The sequence below is a fragment of the Jaculus jaculus genome, chromosome 11, assembly GCF_020740685.1.
Source record: "Jaculus jaculus isolate mJacJac1 chromosome 11, mJacJac1.mat.Y.cur, whole genome shotgun sequence".
In the NCBI taxonomy this organism is placed as follows: domain Eukaryota; kingdom Metazoa; phylum Chordata; class Mammalia; order Rodentia; family Dipodidae; genus Jaculus; species Jaculus jaculus.
Window position 1 is genome coordinate 5,635,995 of NC_059112.1, and position 20,537 is coordinate 5,656,531.

At 40.3% G+C, this 20,537-nt stretch overlaps 1 protein-coding gene across 1 annotated transcript in view; it reads left to right on the plus strand.

The window, feature by feature from the left end:
* Positions 1 to 20,069, plus strand: part of LOC101607467 (transmembrane protease serine 11C-like) — a 36,963-nt gene extending 16,894 nt beyond the window's left edge. The window contains exons 5-10 of the mRNA XM_004665371.2: positions 778 to 941; positions 10,036 to 10,074; positions 13,547 to 13,718; positions 16,277 to 16,536; positions 18,227 to 18,369; positions 19,908 to 20,069. Coding sequence (XP_004665428.2) covers positions 778 to 941; positions 10,036 to 10,074; positions 13,547 to 13,718; positions 16,277 to 16,536; positions 18,227 to 18,369; positions 19,908 to 20,069 — 940 coding nt within the window. The remainder of the gene's footprint in view (positions 1 to 777; positions 942 to 10,035; positions 10,075 to 13,546; positions 13,719 to 16,276; positions 16,537 to 18,226; positions 18,370 to 19,907) is intronic.
* The last annotated feature ends 468 nt before the right edge of the window (positions 20,070 to 20,537 follow it).

The window sequence follows — 20,537 nt, forward strand, 5'->3', positions numbered from 1 at the left end:
CAGGTGTGGTGGCGCATACCTTTAATCCCAGCCCTCGGGAGGCTGAAGTAGGAGGATCACTGTGAGTTCAAGGCCACCTGAGATTACATAGTAAATTCCAATCAGCTTGCACTAGAACAAGACCCTACCTCAAAAAAATAAATAAATAAGTTATCTATATCTTCTAACTTTTCTACTCACAGTTCTGATATCCAGAAGGTAAGAATCAACTGACTCACTACAGAAAATTATAACTCCATTTTTCTTTAAAGAAAAACATATAAGTGATTCATTCTCATTTCTTTCTTCCTTTGTTATTTCCTATTACCTTACAGAGTCCATAGTGGTTTCGCAATACATAGATGTACTTACATTAACAAATAATTTTCATCCAGCCCTCTGAGATGTTTCAAAAATACTTCTATATCTAGTATCTACCATATGCCAAAATCAATCTTGATGTTTACAAAAAAATTTACAGTAAATAAGATTATCATATACATCTTACAGATGAGAAAATTTAGATACAGAGTGTAAATAACATGATATAGTCAAGAGTTGACAAATAGTAACTCTAAAAATCAAATTCAGCTTCCCTGACTGCAAATTAAATGACCTCAACATCATTTAAATACATTGTTCCTGCTCCCCTGGGCAGCATGAGAGTGGCTGACCAAGGACAGTATGACCTACTTTACTATCTTAACCCCTGCTTGTCCAGAAGCTCCTTCTCCTCCCACTAAGAGTAACAGATACAGTCATAAAAGCACAGTCTAGTTGTCTGTTTCTATCTTGCAGCCAAGCCAAAGGGAAAGTAGTAATACATGTTGTGATGAAGTTTAAATCCTGCTATAAAAATAATACAGCAAAATTTTGGGACAGAATTGAAGCCATTTTATACCAGAAGCTAAATGGTCAAACTGGGGCATTATTTATAGACACTTCCTCATTTAAATTTTCAGGTAAGAATTTTGCACTATGGGATGGTTTTTATCTTTTAAGTTGGCTGGGGTGTTTGTTATACATATGAAACAGATTTTCTTTCTTTAAATATTGTATCATATAAGGTGATAGCTATTTGTCTGCTATGAAGCTATCTGGGTTTCTAATAACATATTTTGCACAGCAAGGTAGCTTTGAATCCATGGGTCATGATGACACCCTCTGTTCTCCTGATGTCTCAAAAATCAGGTTCCTAGTTTCACAACTGCTGAATATCTCTCTTAACACCAAACTCACTAACTACACCTTTGATGAGATGTGCCTCATACTGTCACACGTACTCCAATTCTCATTTAGTCCCCAAATGATACTATAAAAAACAGCCTTTAAATGGTTATCAGTTTATGGGGGCCAGGGGCAGAATGTGGTGGTTGGATTCAGGTGTCCCCCATAAACTTATGTGTTCTGAATGCTAGGTTCCCAGCTGATGGAGATTTAGGAATTTATGCCACTTGGAGGCAGTGTATTGTTGGGGGCGGGCTTATGAGTGTTAAAGCCAGTGTCCCCTTGTCAGTGTTTGGCACACCCTCCTGTTGCTGTTGTCGACCTGATGCTGGTCAGGAAGTGATGTCCACCCTCTGCTCATGCCATCATTTCTTCCCCCCGCCCCGCCCCCCACCATTATGGAGCTACCCCTGAAGTCTGTAAGCCAAAATAAACCTCCTCTCTCTCTCTCTCTCTCTCACACACACACACACACACACACACACACACACACACACACACACAGCCTTTCAGAGGTAGGGCAATGTGCCTTCACTCACTTGTTGGTGAGTGTCTCCCTGATCTTTGTAAAAGTACAGACAGCAGTAGGCTGGGATATCTCTCAGTTTTCTGCTAAATTAGGCTGAGCTCTAAGCTATCAGTTCTCTGCTACAATAAATTTGATCCATAAGAGGAAAGTATCACTGCTTCGACAAGGAAGACTAAGAGATTTGGGGGATAGGTAGAAATGTAGACCAAACATTCATTTGCATGAACCATGCAAGGATCAAAACCTAACCCTGAACATGTTTCTCCTAGATGAGCCGCCTTTGCCTTGTTGAAATGTAATTCCTGGGGTTAATGTTCTCTTAGTCTTCCATACACAGCTTACTCTGTCTAAAAGGGGTGACCTCTGAAAAAACAGAAAGAAAGCAGCCTTCCCATTTGTAAAGAATTTTCACCCTAAAGTATATTGTTAGAAACTCACCTGCTTAAAACATGAACTCAAATATTTAAAAAATGACATTAGATCCCCAATATTCTTCCATATTTATAAAACAAGTAAGATTCCAGGAAAATAGACTTGTTGGGGTTGTAGGGACCACTCTAATTCTGTCACAAGTTTGCACCAAGTTTAAATCACTTCATCTTCATCATTGAAAAAGAGATTATGAAGCAGAGTGTGGTGGCACATGCCTTTAATCCCAGCACTCAGGAGGCAGAGGTAGGAGGACCACCATGAGTTTGAGGCCACCCTGAGACTACACACTGAACTCCAGGTCAGCCTGGACTAGAGTGAGACCCTACCTTGAAAAATTAAAAAGAAAAAAAAGAAAAGAAAAGTACATTATGAACCAGACATGGTGGTTCTTTAATTCCAGAGGGAGGATTGCTGTGAGTTTGAGGCCACCCTGAGACTGCATAGTGGATATCAGGTCAACCTGAGAGTGAGACCCTACTGTGAAAAACCAAAAACTAAAGAAATAAATAAATGAAGAGATTATGGTACCGCAGACTTGGTAGTGTGCACTTAGCATAGTACCTGGCATGCAACAAGGGTAGAATGAATGCTAATATATACAATCAAGGGACTATTTTCTAATTGATTCTTTTGATAAACAAGGACATGAACTTTCCTGGCTGAATATTAGAGATTATTCATATGTATTTTTTATGTATAGACTCAACACAGGGTAATAAGCCCATTAAAAGTTATGTTATAAACCTCAGGGCAGAAATAAATCATGGATAAAAATTATTGCTCTTGTATGAATAGAAGCAGCTAATCAAGAAAAGTGTCCATTAATTCTTGATGATTACCATAGTAAATCATAACAAGGTAAGATACTTAAGTCATGTGGTATTGACTATTTAAGCATAAAAAAATAGAAAAACCATATATATAGTTTCCATGTGATATAGTTCCCCCACGCCCATTAAAAATGTATTACCTGGGCTGGAGAGATGGCGTAGCAGTTAAGCACTTGCCTGTGAAGCCTAAGGACCCCAGTTCGAGGCTTGATTCCCCAGTACCCATGTTATCCAGATGCACAAGGGAGCGCATGCATCTGGAGTTCATTTGCAGTGGCTGGAGGCCCTGGCGCGCCCATTCTCTCTCTCTCTCTCTATCTGCCTCTTTCTCTCTCTATCACTCTCAAATAAATAAATAAAAATGAACAAAAAAAATTTTTTTAATGTATTACCTTAAGAAAGTGACAAATTTCCTAAACTAATTTCATTCCTTTCAATGCAAAAATGTTAATATGCATTTCCAAATGCAAAATTTCTGTTCACTAATATTTAACATTCCTTTAAAGTAAATATGATTATGTCAAGAGTTAAAATGAATTGACCATAGTCCTCCCCTTCCCCCCCTTCGGCTCTTTGTGACAAGACCTCCTTAAGTGCTGGCCCAGAACTCACATTCCTCCGGTTTAAAGCTCTGGCCTGCTGGAGTTACAACCTTGCGTCACCACGCCCAGCTACAATTTCCCCTTTATGGTTTTATGACCGCTTAGGTGATCTTGTTCATATAAACCAAACAGACATTTAATGTTTATATAATTCAAATGTTCACGTGAAACAAGTGCAAATGATTGTTCATTTCGGAGCATGCTGACAGTAGCTACCACAGCCACACACGCTCAAGGCCAGGAGATGAGGAAATTCAGCACGAGGCTAGAGCCGGCACCCACCAAGGACCCTGGCTTCCTGTGAAGAGTTTCATAGGAAGGACAGTGAGGCTTGTCCTAGGCCTCCCTCATCTGTTAGAGTAAAAGCTATTATATTTTATAATGGTTATTTTTGATAGGTACTAATTTTAAGCAATTGGTACTGAATCACTACCTCTAGTCTACTCATTTAAATGAACTAAATTCCACAAAGAAAACTTGTAATACATTCAGCATGAGCAAGTGAGTATAAACACAGGAGATGGTTATCTTGCCTCAGACATATGAAAACTGACAGAATATGAAGCTATGGGTGATCTGAGGAGAGGGGTAGGAAGGAGAGCATCTTCAGAGGTGAGTCTTAAAGAAAGCCCTTGAGGTAGGAGCGCAGCTCAGTGGTTCGGTACTTGTCCAGTGCGCATGGAAGTCTGGTTCAGTATTAAGCCCTGGGAGAAGAGAAATCTTCGGCATGAACTGAAAGGAATCCATCAGGCCTTTGTAGGCCGAAACATAAGAGCAATGCCTTTCCTCACGAGATGTTTAAGTACTTGGAAAGACATTAAAAAATAAACAAACCTTCCAAAATGAAAATGACATTCCCTAGTATTAACTCCCTAATTCATGTGAATTTTCACAGTGGCCCTCAGGAATAAAGAGGGCCCATCAAATCTCCAGGCAAGTCCATGTGCTTTCTGCACCGCTCAGAGCTCGGCAGGACCGTCCACGTGTCCGCTGGACGCAGCTTGTCCTCTCCTCAAAGCTTACAGTCAGCGCTGGTTTCTGTTACGGGAGCGTAGACACTACCAAGTCGCTTGAGATCTGCAGACACTTTAACAAGAAAAGAACACAGTGTACCTTTAAAACTATCACCTGTGCATATAACTAATCATTAATTTAATCTTGAACATGTTTATTTTCACTGTCAAAATGACAAGATGGAAGGCATGGGCTATAAAAAACTAACCTACATCTGTCTGAGGAATTACAAATGATATGTAATGTCTAACCACACAGAGAATTTTCAGTTATATTAGAAGCATAAAGACAAACATTTATTAAGACTAGATAGGTAGCCAGGTGACTGATCCAAACCTGCAGTGAGTGAAGGGTTCTAGCTCTTTATAAACAAAATCCAGATTAATGGTCTATTCTTTCGGATGCAGATTTACATTAGAACCCTGTGTGTGTGTGTGTGTGTGTGTGAAAATACTTGAATAAACATCCACAGTGAGAAATGATTTCTGTATCATGGAAGAATTTTAGTGGCTATTTTGTCTAAGCCCATATGTATTTGTGGTTTTACAGTTTTTAGAAGTCTACCAGTTGAACATCTTTATATGTTCCATAAGAGAATATGGCTGGATAGCTGTATATTTTTTAACATTAGAATCCTATGAAAGCTATGTAAAATGTAGGATTAAGCAACTACTTAATCAACTAATCTGAACTCATGTAAAGTGATAAGCTCACCTAAGAAGAGTTCTATGTAAAATTTATATTATGGGCTGGAGAGATGGCTTAGCGGTTAAGCGCTTGCCTGTGAAGCCTAAGGGCTCCGGTTCGAGGCTCAATTCCCCAGGATCCACGTTAGCCAGATACACAAGGGGGCACACGAGTCTGGAGTTTGTTTGCAGTGGCTGAAGGCCCTGGCACACACATTCTCTCTCTGTGTGTCTGCCTCTTTCTCTCTCTGTCGCTCTCAAATTAATAAATAAAAATAAACAAAAAATTTTTAATATATTATATTTTTGTTTTTTCAAGGTAGGGTCTCACTCTAACCCAGGCTGACCTGGAATTCACTATGTAGTCTCAGGGTGGCCTTGAACTCACAGGGATCCTTCTACCTCCTCTTCCCAAGTGCTCGTATTAAAGGTATGTGCCACCACCCCCTAAAGTTATTCTTTATTCTTAGCATTATATAGTTTAATTTCCAGTGTTATCTATTTCATATTTCTTCTTTCACAGAAAAAAAAAAAAAGGCTCACTGGAAATCAGACTCTGGGTGAGTCTCCCTACTTGCCCATGCGTCCAGACTCATGTTCCTCTCTTCTTCCCTTTGAGCCATGGTCATGGGAATGTGTCACTGCTGACCTGGGGAGCATCTGAGCATTTTTTAAATATTCAACAGTCAGTACATTATACTGTGTTTCCTGGGGAGGAAAAAACTGATATTTGACTCCTTCCCAAACTGTCAGTTGTTCAAATTCTCCATTTTTGATAAATGACTTTTCTAGTTCACCTGATTTTCCATGCATATGTTTGCCATAGCACTGGTCACACTGATTTTTAAATATCTGCCCCATCTCCCATCCTTTCTTCCAGATTAACTCACTGACGTAAACCTGTGCATATGCTTTTATTCCTGTGCTTGGGAGAAGACCAGGGCACATTTGCTGAGTTTTCTTTTTATTAACTGCTTTGTCTTATGAACTCGGGGTGGCCTCCAGCATGCTTAGCCTTGGAGTACTGGAATTACAAGTGGGAGCCACCACTCCTAGCCTTCTTATTATCCTCTGATAATTACCTCCTTCCCAAAGACAGGGCCATTGTTTTCTGTCACTTCCTTTATAGTGTCTAGTATAAACACAGTCTCTTTGGTTACATGGGTGAGCTGTTGACTGAGAAGTCAATCTGCAGGACTTCCAGCCTCTGAGGATGAACGAGGGGACTTTCGAGGCAGGAAACACAGCTCAGCAGTGACTCACACCAAGAGCATGGCAGCTGAGCTCCCCATTCACTGAGGCTTGCCTTCCACACACCCACTTCATAAGTATTCTGGGCTGTGGGAAAGAACGACCATGATGTAAACAACATGTGCTCCCTGTAGCCAACCACACAGTCATGAAATCTCAAACAATGAAGATGCTTCTATGACTAAAAGAGCATTTTAAAAAAATAATTATGTAAGTACAGGACAATTTCCCAGTGTAAATCAAAGTTTATTTCTAAAAATGTTACTATGATTTGATATATTTTACCAAGTATGCAAAACTCAAACCTGAACTTTTAAGATATCATATCAAATAATAATAATAAAAGGCTTCTCTGGAAGATCGCCGTGAAGGGTCTAAAGAGATGAGGCCAGGCTTCTCCAAGTACGTGCGGCCTCATCTTCTCACACCTCAGGTGGCTGCTCGCTGGCCTTGCCTTTTTGTTGAGACAGGCTGATTTTCTAGTAAAGGATCCTTTGGTCTCCCTGATTTATTGTATAACCTAATGTAAAAATGTATAAATGTAGTTGACATGTAGAACTGGACACTTCCTCCTGGATTAGAGAAATTCAAAGCCGTTACAAAAATGAACGTTTCTGTTTGTTTTTGAGAAAATATCTGATGTATTCCAGGCTGGACTTGAACTCACTACACAGTGAAGTATGGCCTTGAACACCTAATCCTCCTGCCTCCACCTCCCAAGTGCTGGGATTACAGGAATGCACTACCATGCTTGGAGAGAAATTAGATTTTTTTCATTAAAACATTTTGCCTGAAAAACTCCAAGTCTATATAACTTCACTATTCAAATACAGTGCCATATAATTCTTTCTTTAAAAAAAAAAACTTTTCATTTTATTACATGAAATAAGTCTTTTAAAACATGACATAGAAATTAGATAATGATAATATGAAACCTATGGACCAATAGCCTTTATGATCATAGATGCAAAAATTCTAGCAAAATATAAGCAAATGTAATCAAGTAAAAGTAACATACCAAGACAAAGTAGTTTGGCATATTATCAATGTACTTGCCACAGTCACAGAAACTAATAGAAATCCATCTTCATAAATACAGAAAAAAACACTGACACCATTCTGAATGTACTCATGACAAAAATCCTAGAGTAGAACTATAAAAACTCTTTTTTAAGCTAATAAAAGGCATTCACAGGAAAAAAAAAAAATGAACCTGCTTAGACATTTATAGCACTTACCTCATGCAACAGCTGGAAATTATGTCTTTTGAGCTCTTTTTTTTTTTAAATTTTTTAATTTATTTGTTTGAGAGCGACAGACACAGAGAGAAAGACAGATAGAGGGAGAGAGAGAGAATGGGCGGGCCAGGGCTTCCAGCCTATGCAAACGAACTCCAGACGCGTGCGCCCCCTTGTGCATCTGGCTAACGTGGGACCTGGGGAACCGAGCCTCGAACCGGGGTCCTTAGGCTTCATAGGCAAGCGCTTAACCGCTAAGCCATCTCTCCAGCCCTCTTTTGAGCTCTTTAAGTAGAAATAGTCAGTGGGCTTAAAGTTTCCTATATTGGAATTTGAAGCATAGCTCATTTGATTCTCTCTCCTCATACTTTTGCCACATTAACTGAAAAAAATGTGTGATTTTTCAAGCATATATAGTGTATGCATATCTACTGGGGTAAATGATTTTATCCTGAATCCATAAAACGACTTGTTTCTATCCAGTAATGAAAAGACAATGCTAACCTCTACCTCACTTATGAATTAATTTTTTTGACTCAAACAAATAGGAAATGAGATAGCAAGTTTAAGTGACTAATGCAAAGAATTAACATTATGTACCTAAAGGATACAAATTTTCAAATAACTAAAGTACAGCAAAAAGCACTACACAAAAAAAAAAATGCTCCAAAACCATATGACCTCCCTATAGCATTTCTGTAAATATACACAAAGGGTTTAAAGTTAGTTTATCATAGAGATACTTGCACATCCATGTTTATCATTGCAACACCCACAATAGCTAAGAAATGGAACCAGTTTAGATGTCTACCCACAAATGATAGGGTAAAGAAAATGTGGTCATGTATAAATGATATTTCATCCATCTATAAAGAAGGATGACATTGTCTCATTAAGCAGGACTATGGATAGAACTGGAAATCATCATGTTTAGTAAAATAAGACACTCAGAGAGACAACTATCATATTTTCTCTCATGTGTGTAGCTTATATTTAATTTATATGCACATAAAGATCAAAACGGGAATATGAGGAAGGAGGAAGAAGTCTAAAAGAAGGGATGAGGGGAAAAAAGGAAAAATGGAACAGGTGTCACAAGAGCAATGGGAAGTAGAATTGAAGTAAGAATGGTGATCAGCAAAACAGAGAGAGGATGTGGTGGTTTGATTCAGGTGTCCCCCATAAACTTAGGCATTCTGAATGCTAGTTTCCCCAGCTAAGGACAATTGGAAATTAGCACCTCCTGGAGGCAGTGTATTGTTGTAGGCAAGCTTATGGGTGCTATAGCCAGTTTCCACTTGCAAGTGTTGGGCACACTTTTCTGTTGCTATTGCCCACCTAGTGTTGCCCTGGAGGTGATGTTCATGCCATCATTTTCCCCTGCCATCATGGAGTATCCCCTCAAGTCAGTAAGCCAAAATAAACTCTTTTTCCCCAAAAGCTGCTCTTGGTCAGGTGATTTCTGCCAGCAATGCAAATCTGACTACAACAGGGGATATTGGAGAGAAAATAAGAACAAAGCATAATGTATAAAAAAAAAATCACTGCAAAATATATTTCAATTAAAATAATTTTAAAGTTTAATAGTGTGCTAAATATAACAATGCCTATACTTTCTCCTACTCATTGGTATTATGTGTTCAGGTGTACTCTGGGGCATGGTGGAGACAACGTTTCTCAGGACTCTCTCCTAGTTACTGGTACTATGTGTTCAGGTGTGGTGTGGGACATGGAGACAACGTTTCTCAGGACTCTGTCCTAGTTACTGGTACTATGTGTTCAGGTGTAGTGTGGGACATGGTGGAGACAACGTTTCTAGGACTCTCTCCTAGTTACTGGTACTATGTGTTCAGGTGTGGTGTGGGACATGGAGACAACGTTTCTCAGGACTCTCTCCTAGTTACTGGTACTATGTGTTCAGGTGTGGTGTGGGACATGGTGGAGACAATGTTTCTCAGGGCTCTCTCCCAGTAACTGGTACTATGTGTTCAGGTATAGCATGGGACATCATGGAAGTCAAGGTTTCTCATATATTTTAGCACACTTCAGAATCATTCTACTTATTCAAATATTTTATCAAAAGAAACTTGAGTCTTTGTAGAAACAAGAATAATAACACAGATTTATTATTCTCAAGATAAATAAAATTATTATGCCTATAGAACATTTCCAACAATAAAATAATTATCTAAAAAATATGCACTCATAAATGTAAATACTTTCATTTTCTCTCTCCTTGCCTTTTAGATATTGAAATGCCAATGGCAGAAAACCTCCTACACATGTGTAAGTTCTTCAACATTTGTTTTCCACTGACACGTAGTTCCTTGAAATATCAAGACGACATCTACTTGAGTTATAGTAGGAAGACTGTTTTTAGAAATGTACATGAAAGATGCTGCAATTGATTTTAAGTTTTCTGGTAGAATGGATATAAAATGAGACACATTTTCACATACCATAACGGTAGATGGGAGCTAGGGACAAGTAGAACCTAAAAACAGCTAAACACGAATTCTGAGTCCAAGATCTACCACTATGTACTAACTACGTACTAACTGAGTTAACCTAAGTTCTAACTTCTCAAACCTTAGTTGCAACATGTGGGGAAGATAAAGCAATATAATTAAAATGCTTTCCCAAGTGTAAGAACTCACAGCAAACACTCAGTGTGTGTTAAATATTTATATTTTTTTTTACTCTGCCTATGAAAAGTCCAGACCTAGGAACTCTGACCCTGGCAAGCTAAGTTTGTGTGCAGAGAGAAAAGCTGCCAGATAAGCAGACCACCTTTTCCTCGCTGGGCCAGGTACTCCGCCTGCAGTCCCCAAGGACTGCCCTGGAGAATATGGTGGGTAGGGTGCTGGGACCCACAGCAAGCTGTCAGGAAGCACTGCCTCTCTGAGGGCTGAAGATGCAGGATAAGAGAAGTCACTCTCTAGAAGAAGTGACACGGGCCCAGGCTTCTCTCACTATCCCTCAGTTACTTATGAGAAATATGGTCAAAATCTAATCACAAAGCTGTCTTATGGTCTTTTTTTATTTCATAGATTTGGATTAAAAACTCCTCAATCAATTTAAAAGACACATTAAAGCAGTTAGGCCAATGAACTATTTTCTGTAGGAACCATAGCCACAACTGGGCATTTTTCAAGTGCTTAGTGGATAGTCAAAAGCAGTAGTAGTTTTAAAAAGATCATCCAATTTTTCTATCTCCCAGCTGGAACACTAATCACCCTTTCACATTAGCATTCTGATTCTGACTTGACCCATCCACAATTCTGATCATGCTTCAAACGAAAACAAGGGGCTAGCAGAAACATCATATAAGGTTAAGGAAAGAAGAGGGCTTTGCTGCGGGATATAGTAAAGTGCTTTAAAATGCATTGAACGTAGAAGGTTAGGGAGGCAATAAGACTTCTTTAGATTCATTAATGTTTCTGAAATTATCAGCCAGCAATCTTCATGATGGTCTTTAAATTCTTGAAATTGGCCATATGCTATCTTTTGACACAATAAGGCTACATGGAGCCATGGAGAATTTTAGGAGAGGTAATAATAACAAGGTAGTGTTGAAGAGGTGGTGACTAAAAGCTTAACAGGCACAATAATCCTGAGGAAATGATAACTTAGAATGGAACTTGATGCATGGGTAGAAACAAACTGAGAATTATGAGTAAGAGCAGAAGCAGTGAAGTCGTCACTTGGGGGAGGTTCCTATCCCCAGAGAAGGTTCTTAGTTTACATATTACTCTAAAGCTGAGTAAAAGCCAACTTCCTTTAGGAGGAGTTTGAACAGAAGGGAGGGTAGGGAAGAGCCAGTTTTCTTCGGGGTTCCGGATTAGCTTCATCCTCTGTAGGGCAAGCCATAAGGGAGTGGAAGGAAGAAAAGGAAAGAGGAGGTGCGCTCATGAGTCGTGAGAGACGCTCACCACACGTGGAGGCCGCACAGGCTCTGGTCCCACGAGGGGATTCAAGGAAGATGCCCCAACACCCCAAGGTTTGCATTGCAACTGGAAAATAACCAAGTTAAAAAAGCAATGCGTAAACTTACGAACTTCAGAGAGTAAAATCTTTATGAGTCTACGTGACTCCCCTGCTTTCAGCATCTTCCCCCTTTCAGGAAAGAATGCCTTAGAATACATCTAGTCCCACATAATTCATATCCCTGTGAAGCTGCTGACCAGCTAGCCTTTCCACTTTAATTTGATATTCTTATTTTTGTTGCAAGTACTTATCTGGCATCCAGAATTCTTTTCACTTAGCACTGTTGACATCGAGGCCAGCAATTTCTCTGTCATTTATTACAAGCTAGTTAGCCACATCCCTACCTTTTACCCAATGGCTATGTGACATTAGATACCCATAGCCACCGCTCCAACCCAGACCCAATGGTGAGGGGCAAAAATGTCTCCAATACTGTCAAATCCTTGCTAGAGAGATGTCCAGAACTGCCCACAGCTGGGCTGCTGCTGCTCCTGCCCTTTCCTGCATTGACTGCACCATGTTTTCTCCACCTCTAAGGGCTTGGTCATTCCCACTACTGAAAAGGCTTTGCACCAAGTATCGCTTACTTCAAATCCTGGCGTCATCTTTATATTTACAAATATTTATGGAGCTTTTATGTTATATATTCTCTGTGATAGGTTCTGAAGAAACATTTTAAATGTATATGTATATTTAAAATTATGTATATAATTATATATATGTATGTATGTATTATTCCATGTATATAGTGGTGCAGACTTTTAATCCCAGTACTCAGGAGGCAGAGGTAGGAAGTTTCTAGGCTAGAGTGAGACCCTACCTCAGAAACAATAACAATAGATTATAAATATATAGATATATGAAATAGATATAGATAGATATATAGATACTCTGATCTTTAAAAAATGGTTATCACTTAATGGTAATCTCTAGTAAAAGATTTAACACAATTAAGGGACAAATTTAGTACTTTGGCTGGGATGAAGTTACTGTATAGACAATGGAACCAGAGAATGAAGCTTAGTGAATAATAACTTGTACCATTACTGTGGATTTGCTTAAGGACTTCTAAGTTTGACATTTTCTCTGGCTCTAACTAGATAAGAAAAAGCATATCTCCTTTAATCCCAGCACTCGGGAGGCGGAGGTAGGAGGATCGCCGTGAGTTCAAGGCCACCCTGAGACTCCATAGTGAATTCCAGGTCAGCTTGAGCTAGAGTGAGACCCTACCTCAAAAAACCAAAAAAAAAAAAAAAAAAAGAAAGAAAGAAAGAAAGAAAGAAAGAAAAGAAAAAGCATATCTTGCTTCATAGACTCATGCAGCACGGGAAACAATTGGAACACATTCTATCCACTCCCTCATCAATGGCGCACCATACCCATATTCACTCGTACTTTCATGTGAACAATTTCGTAGCACTCATTGTCCCACAACTTTCACTGAAGTGAAAAAGCACCTATTTCCCTGTGCAATTTAGTGCCCACATACAATTATTCTCCTATAGAACGAAACCTATCATTGCACTTCCCTTTTCCATGCGATCACGGTAAGACCGTAGGAAGACCGATGAGCGGGAGGCACAGGGAAGGAAGATGTTAATTACAGTTTGAATGAATTCTCAGGAAGTCATGTCAGCAATAGATCAATTCTAATTTCTCCAGTACTGTGGGATTTTCCTCAGTCAGCAGGAACCTATCGTGGGGAGCTTATTTACTACAGAAGTGTACATGCTCGAGCCACGTCAATACTAACGATCTCTACTCTGAACAGGTTGTGGACGACGTACAATTACACCCTCTGGCAGCAAGATCGTAGGAGGTCAGAATGCCAAGGAAGGAGAGTGGCCCTGGCAGGCCAGCCTTCAACAGCACAGCGTCCACCGCTGCGGCGCCACTCTGATCAGTAACAACTGGCTCGTCAGTGCCGCTCACTGCTTCATAGAGTAAGACCCCACCCTCGAGAGGGTCTCAGAGCTACTCCAGTATCTAAACATCTGGCGCTTTCCAGCAGTGGGGTGTGCAGCTCTGTCTCCAACCACGTGGCCCTGTGAGGCGCAGCCCCAGAATTACTCAGGGAGATATTAAGGTAACAGGCAGAGAAAGCCTGGAGCAAGGTTTGTCTCGAGCAAGCGGCTGACAACCTGGAGCACGTAGTGAACCCTTGCCACTTATTGCCACTGTGCCCTGTGGGATGTACGGCAGGATTCCTGACCTTATCCACCAGAATATCTCCCAGCAATGACAGTCAAAATGCCTCCAGACACTGCCTACATGGCAAGAAAGGCGAAACGTCCCCGGTGGAGAACCGCCAGCTCGAAGTCATTTACTTCATCTCTAAAAATTCAAATCTCAAATAGAACGAGTCTTCTGTTACTTTATTTTATTATTATAACTGGTTTTATTTGCTTGAAGTATTTATTTATTCATTCACTCACTCTCCAGATAGGGTCTGATTATGCAACAAAAATAGTTTCAAACTCACTGTGTAGCCCATACTGTCCACAAACTTGCCGCCTGCCTCTGTTTACAGTACATTAGGATCACAGGCATGGGCCAACAAGCCCAGCTGATCTGACTGCGACATCTGTCACCCCATTGATTGCCAGGGTTGATTCGGCTGATCTGGCTGGCTAGGCAGGTGTCCCCTTCCTCCCTCACCGCTCCATGTGCATCCCTCCCGAAGCTGCGCGCTCGGTCGAAGAGGACGACCTTCCCGAATAGAGGAGAACTGGTCTTTGGTCAAGGGTATACGAGGAGCTGCGCTCCCCTGTAGAACCTCCAAAACAAGCTCTCAAGATAACTTCTTTTTTTAAAAAAAACTATATTTATTCATTAGAGAGAGAATGGGCACACCAGGACCTCTAGCCACCGCAAACTCCAGATACATGTGACACCATGTGTATCTGGCTTATGTGGGTTATGGGGAGTCAAACCTGAGTCCTAAGGCTTCATAGGCATGAGCCTCGACCACTAAGCCATCTTACCAGCCCATGAAATGATAACTTCTTTAAAGGATACATTATCACACTGAAAGTTTACAACCACTACCAGCACCACCACCCTTTGGTTGTTTTAAGTGCTGGAAATTAAATCCAGGGCCTCGTTCATGCCACTGAGTTGACCAAAAACAGGCAAAATTCACCTCCCACTTGACCATCATTGCGACATTTTAGTAGACAGCCTGCAGCTGTTCCCCCAGCTCCGCCTTCAGCATAGAGCGCACAAGTCTTTTGATGACAAATAACTGCTAGAGTGAAAGGATTTTCTTTTTCTTTTATGTTTTTGGTTTGTTTGTTTGTTTGTTTCAAGGTGGAGTCTCACTCCAGCCCGGGCTGACCTGAAATTCACTATGTAGTCTTAGGGTGGCCTCGAACTCATAGCAGTCCTCCTACTTCTGCCTCTCCAGAGTGCTGGGATTAAAGGTATGCAACCACCACACACAACAAAAATATTTCCTGTATCATTTTCAATGGTTCTGTCTTCTCCATTAGTTCATTGTCTCCATACCCCTGCCCACTTTTATTTAGACTTATCATTTTTATTGCCATATTTGTCTTTCCAAATCCCTACTAGAATTTTATGTTCAAGTAGTTATAACTATAATAGTTTCTATTAGTTATCTTTTTTTTTGGTTTGATTTGTTTTGTTTTTCCCCTAATATTTTTGAATTTATTTTTTTTCAGCATAGAGAGATAGAGAGATGAGAGACAGAGAATGGACACACCAGGGCTCTAGCCACTTCAAATGAACTCCAGACGCATGCACCACCTTGTGCATCTGGCTTTACATGGGTACTGGGGAATCAGATCTGGGTCTTTTGGCTTTGTAGGCAAGTGCCTTAACCACTAAACAATCTCTCCAGCCCTGTTTTATTTTTTGAGACACAGTCTCTCTATGCAGCTGAGGCTGGCCTTGAATCTACTAGGTAACCCAGGATGGCCTCAAACTCACAATCCTCTTGGCCTCTACCTTCCACATCCTGCTCACACCGTGCCTGGCACAGTTTATTAATTATTCAAAGACTGAACATGTCACTATAATTTTTTACTTCTTTCCCTTTACACATAGCTTTTCAAAAATACTTTGGTAAGTCCCATGAAAGCTGAAACATATCTGATTATTTTTAAAAGGTTAATAAATTAATGCATGAAATTCCATTGTTCCCATCCTCACTCCACTGAGCCCCTCATCTTTCCAACCCTTCTATTCTGATGTCTTTTTGCCTTTCCCCATCACTGCTGTGGGTTTTTAGAGCCAATGAGCCTTTCTCAGTGGCATGTCTGTGGATCCAATATTAGGCAGGTCTTGTGCAGGTAATGGCCACTGTGAACTTAGAAATGCAAAAATCACTTTGTGTCTGAAAGTATTCCAAAGCACTGTCTTCCCATTCATTGGCTCTTACATTCCTTCTCCACCACTATCTCTCCCACAGTGGTCCCTGGGCCTTGGGGGATGTCACAGAAATGTATCATTTTTTAATTTATAAGTCTATTCTCCTTAGGTCTCAAGATCCCAAAGACTGGAATGTGAGCTTTGGACTTCTTCTAAGTAATCCACAAAAGCAACGAGGTATCAAGAACATTATAGTCCATGAAAACTACAGTTACCCGGCACACGATAATGACATCGCTGTGGTCCATCTAGCTTCACCAGTGTTGTACTCAAGTAGCATCAGAAAAGTATGTCTTCCTGAAGTGACTCATAAGCTCCCACCCAGGTCAAATGCGGTAGTCACTGGATGGGGAACACTAAAGTCTGATGGTGAGTTCCTAACCTCCTTCCATTGCATGGTTTGAGTTGCAGATATTAAAAAGAAACACACTCGAGGGCTGGAGAGATGGCTTAGTGGTTAAGCACTTGCCTGTGATGCCTAAGGACCCTGGTTCGAGGCTCGATTCTCCAGGACCCACGTTAACCAGATGCACAAGGGGTCGCATGCGTCTGGAGTTCGTTTGCAGTGGCTGGAAGCCCTGGAGCGCCCATTCTCTCTCTCTCTCTCTCTCTCTCTCTCTCTCTCTGCCTCTTTCTCTCTGTGTCACTCTTAAATAAATAAATAAATAAATAAAAAGGAAACACACTCGAGGATGGAGGGTTGGCTCAGTGGTTAAGGCATTTGCCTGCAAAGCCAAAGGACCCAGGCTCTATTTCCCAGGATCCACGGAAGCCAGATGTACAAGGTAGTGCATGTGTCTGGAGCTTGTTTGCAGTGGCTGGAGGCCCTGGTGCACCCATTCATTCTCTCTCTCTCTCTCTCTCTCTCTCTCTCTCTCTCTCTTTCTCCCCCTCTTTATCTCAAATAAATAAAAAAAAATTAAATTGAAATAAGAAACACACTCAGAATTACAACTGTGTCTGAAAAAATATGTTCTCTGGATCATTTTAAATAGAATAATGGGATTATTCTTAATGATGTATATAGAAACTATATATAAACAATTGCACAGAGCTGTTGGCTATAATACCTCTAAAACAGCAATTTTTGCAGAAATATCATTTGGATCCATGATTAATTTTCATCTGTGACATCATTCAATAAACATTTGTTTTGAGTGTTATCTTCATTCACAGTAAGGCTCTCGGAAGCTTAGATACTTTTGCAGCCAAAATAAGTAAATATTTTTGTCTGTTTTCTTAGCAAAGAATAAAATTTCCTTCTTAGTAAAGACAGACAATAACCCAAAATATAAAAAAGTCAATAATATAGTATATTTTATATAGAAAATTCCCAAAGAAAAGAAGAACTTCAGGGGATTACTATGTGCATCCCCAAATGCATCCCAAGGGCATCTCCATGACTTGAATGACATAAACATTCAGTGGAAATATATGCTCATAAATACATTTTTTTAATTTTTTTTGTTCATTCTTATTTATTTATTTGAGAGTGACAGAGAAAGAGAAAGAGGGAGAAAGAGAGAGAGAGGGGAAATGGGCATGCCAGGGCCTTCAGCCACTGCAAACGAACTCCAGACTCATGCGCCCCCTTGTGCATCTGGCTAATGTGGGTCCTGGGGAATGAAGCCTCAAACTGGGGTCCTTAGGCTTCACAGGCAAGTGCTTAACCGCTAAGCACTCTCTCCAGACCTCATAAATACATTTTAAAAGCAAAAAAAAAAATAAACCTTAAGGTTAATGCTAAGATTCATAACTATAGTAATAAACAGCTAAAATATAAAAATGATCACGAAATATATGCTTTTAGCGTAAGAATTTTTTAAATTCCAAAACATTCTAAAGGTAAAAAAATTCTCATCACATCTTATACAAACTGTTTCTAAATGTGGTGATTCTTAGCAATTGCTTGAAATGTCCATAAACATTTCTTGTTTTAACTAAAACATGTTCACATTGATATGGAAAATGTACATAGTGCTAAAAATAAGTACTAATAACCTATGTGCATAGACGTTAATATTAAGCTTGTCAAAATTGTATAATTTTCTTTGTTTAGGAAATATTCCTAATATACTCCAGAAAGGGTCGGTGAGGATTATAGATAACAAGACCTGCAACAGTAGCAAGGCGTACGGTGGCGTCATCACCCCGGGGATGCTGTGCGCCGGATTCCTCAAGGGCCGTGTGGACGCGTGCCAGGTATATCTCCCTAGTCGGTCTCCAAGGTGCTTTCCTGGAAGCTCTAGGTATCCAGTTAGCACTTCAGTTTTCTTGATCTTAAAGAAATAATCTAATTGAAAATTAAATTGATACCATATATGTTTCATGAAAGTACTGAGATGCAAAATTGCCCCTCCTGTTGTAATACTCTATAAAGAGCCACGATTAGAATACGTGGTGAACAACTGAAACCTGTCAGCGGCCACCTTGGCTGGCTTTTCTTCAGGAAACACTACTGGGCCTAATGCTAAGTCAAGTGATCACAGGGCATTCCCAGTCTGGCACCATCATTCTAAGTGTTACACAAATTTAACAACTTCCTTTACATGGCATTGCACATCACAGTTTTAAACTCATTATACTCATGTGTTGAAGTTAGAGCTATCCTCTGCAGGATGTTTTCACAGTCACACATTCTGCTACTTCGATGAGGAGATTGTGGCAAAGAGAACACGTGACTCACTTAACACAGCCAGTAATGGGGACCATGGTGAAGGAGACCCGGCTCTCTCCCTGCCCTGGCTGTGAACCCAATACTCAGTTACCTTCCCTTACACTTGATGCACCTACTGCTGCTTATAAGCAACGTACCAAGCAGAAAACCACAAGTATAGTCACCTAGGCTGACACAACTGGGGATAAATCCAGGAATTGTAGTCATTGTTATATGCAGCAATTATTGACTGGCTACTCAGTATGTGCTAGGCTTGTGTTCTATACAAGGAAGCTGAAGTCAACAGAACATTCTCCTGCACTCTGTACAGGCAGACATACAAGCAAGGATTCATAATACACAATTATCCTGTCTAATTACAAGTTTCAGTCCTTCCGGTTTTATCACGTACCAACCCTACTCTTAGAGATCACAACGAGCTTAAGGTCCCATGTCTACTTCCTGCCCTCTCAGTTTGTCACCCCAGCCTCACAGTTTCCATCCTGTGTGAACCTGGAATCCATGCTTTGGTACTTAGCACTGTGTTTCCAGCATGTTCTGTGACATCTTCTACGGCTTCGCCCACACCTGCCCTAATGATCTTGAATCACAGAGTGACCTGTCAGCTCTACTTGCAAGCTATCAAGCACGTCAAGAAGAAATGCTGCCTACTCGTAGATTTGAGTGGTTCAGTCACACACGGTTCCTTAACTATACAACCTTTTAATGCGGCAAATACATGCCTTCCTTTTCTCCTCAACATAATAATAACAAATAATAATTAATAATAATATGAGGAACAGGGGTCCTTAGTAGACTTATGATTACATGAGCAATAATGAATTCAATATTAGCTTCTATGGGTGATCTGAGTTGAAGTTTTTCATACTAACTTTCCATTATTTTTTTTGCTATATCCAAAGATATATAATGACACAATGTTTGACTAACATTATTTCAGTATCAAAATACCTCAAGTTCTTTTTCCTTCTCCTGTCTTGCCCTGGCCTTACTACAAAAGAGAAATAAAGATGTCGTATTGGCCTTGAAATTATGGTAATTGTGCATATCCTCTTTTCCCTAGGGTGACTCTGGAGGACCACTTGTTAGTGAAGATTCTCGGGGCATCTGGTTCCTCGTCGGAATTGTAAGCTGGGGAGATGAGTGTGCCCTTCCCAACAAGCCTGGTGTCTACGCTCGAGTGACGCACTATCGGGACTGGGTCATGTCCAAAACTGGCCTCTAGAGAAGGAGTCCTCTGGAGATTGAAGCTCAGAGGTGACACGCCTCTTCAATCTGTTTGCAGCTCCAAACCCACATTTGACTTATATATCACTCTTCCTCAATAACCATACAATTTTCCTCTTGCTGCTTTCCGAATAAATATAAGAATAGGAGTAAATATGATTTTAATTTATCAAGGAATTATTCTCTGCTTCTTTGGAGATAGAGATATTTTAAGAATCCATTAAAAAAGTGTGAATTATAAACTTCCTTTTTGGTGCATAAACAATCCTCTCCCAACCAGCAAGTGGATAGGATCCCTGAGACCAGAGCCTTTATAGGGTGGAATCCAGTGAGTTGTAGTAATACTGTCCATAAAAGCTACTCAGAAGGGCTGGAGGGATGGCTTAGCAGTTAAGGTGATTGCCTGCAAAACCAAAGGACCCAGGTTCAATTCCCCAAAACCTAAGTTAGCCAGATGCACAAGGGC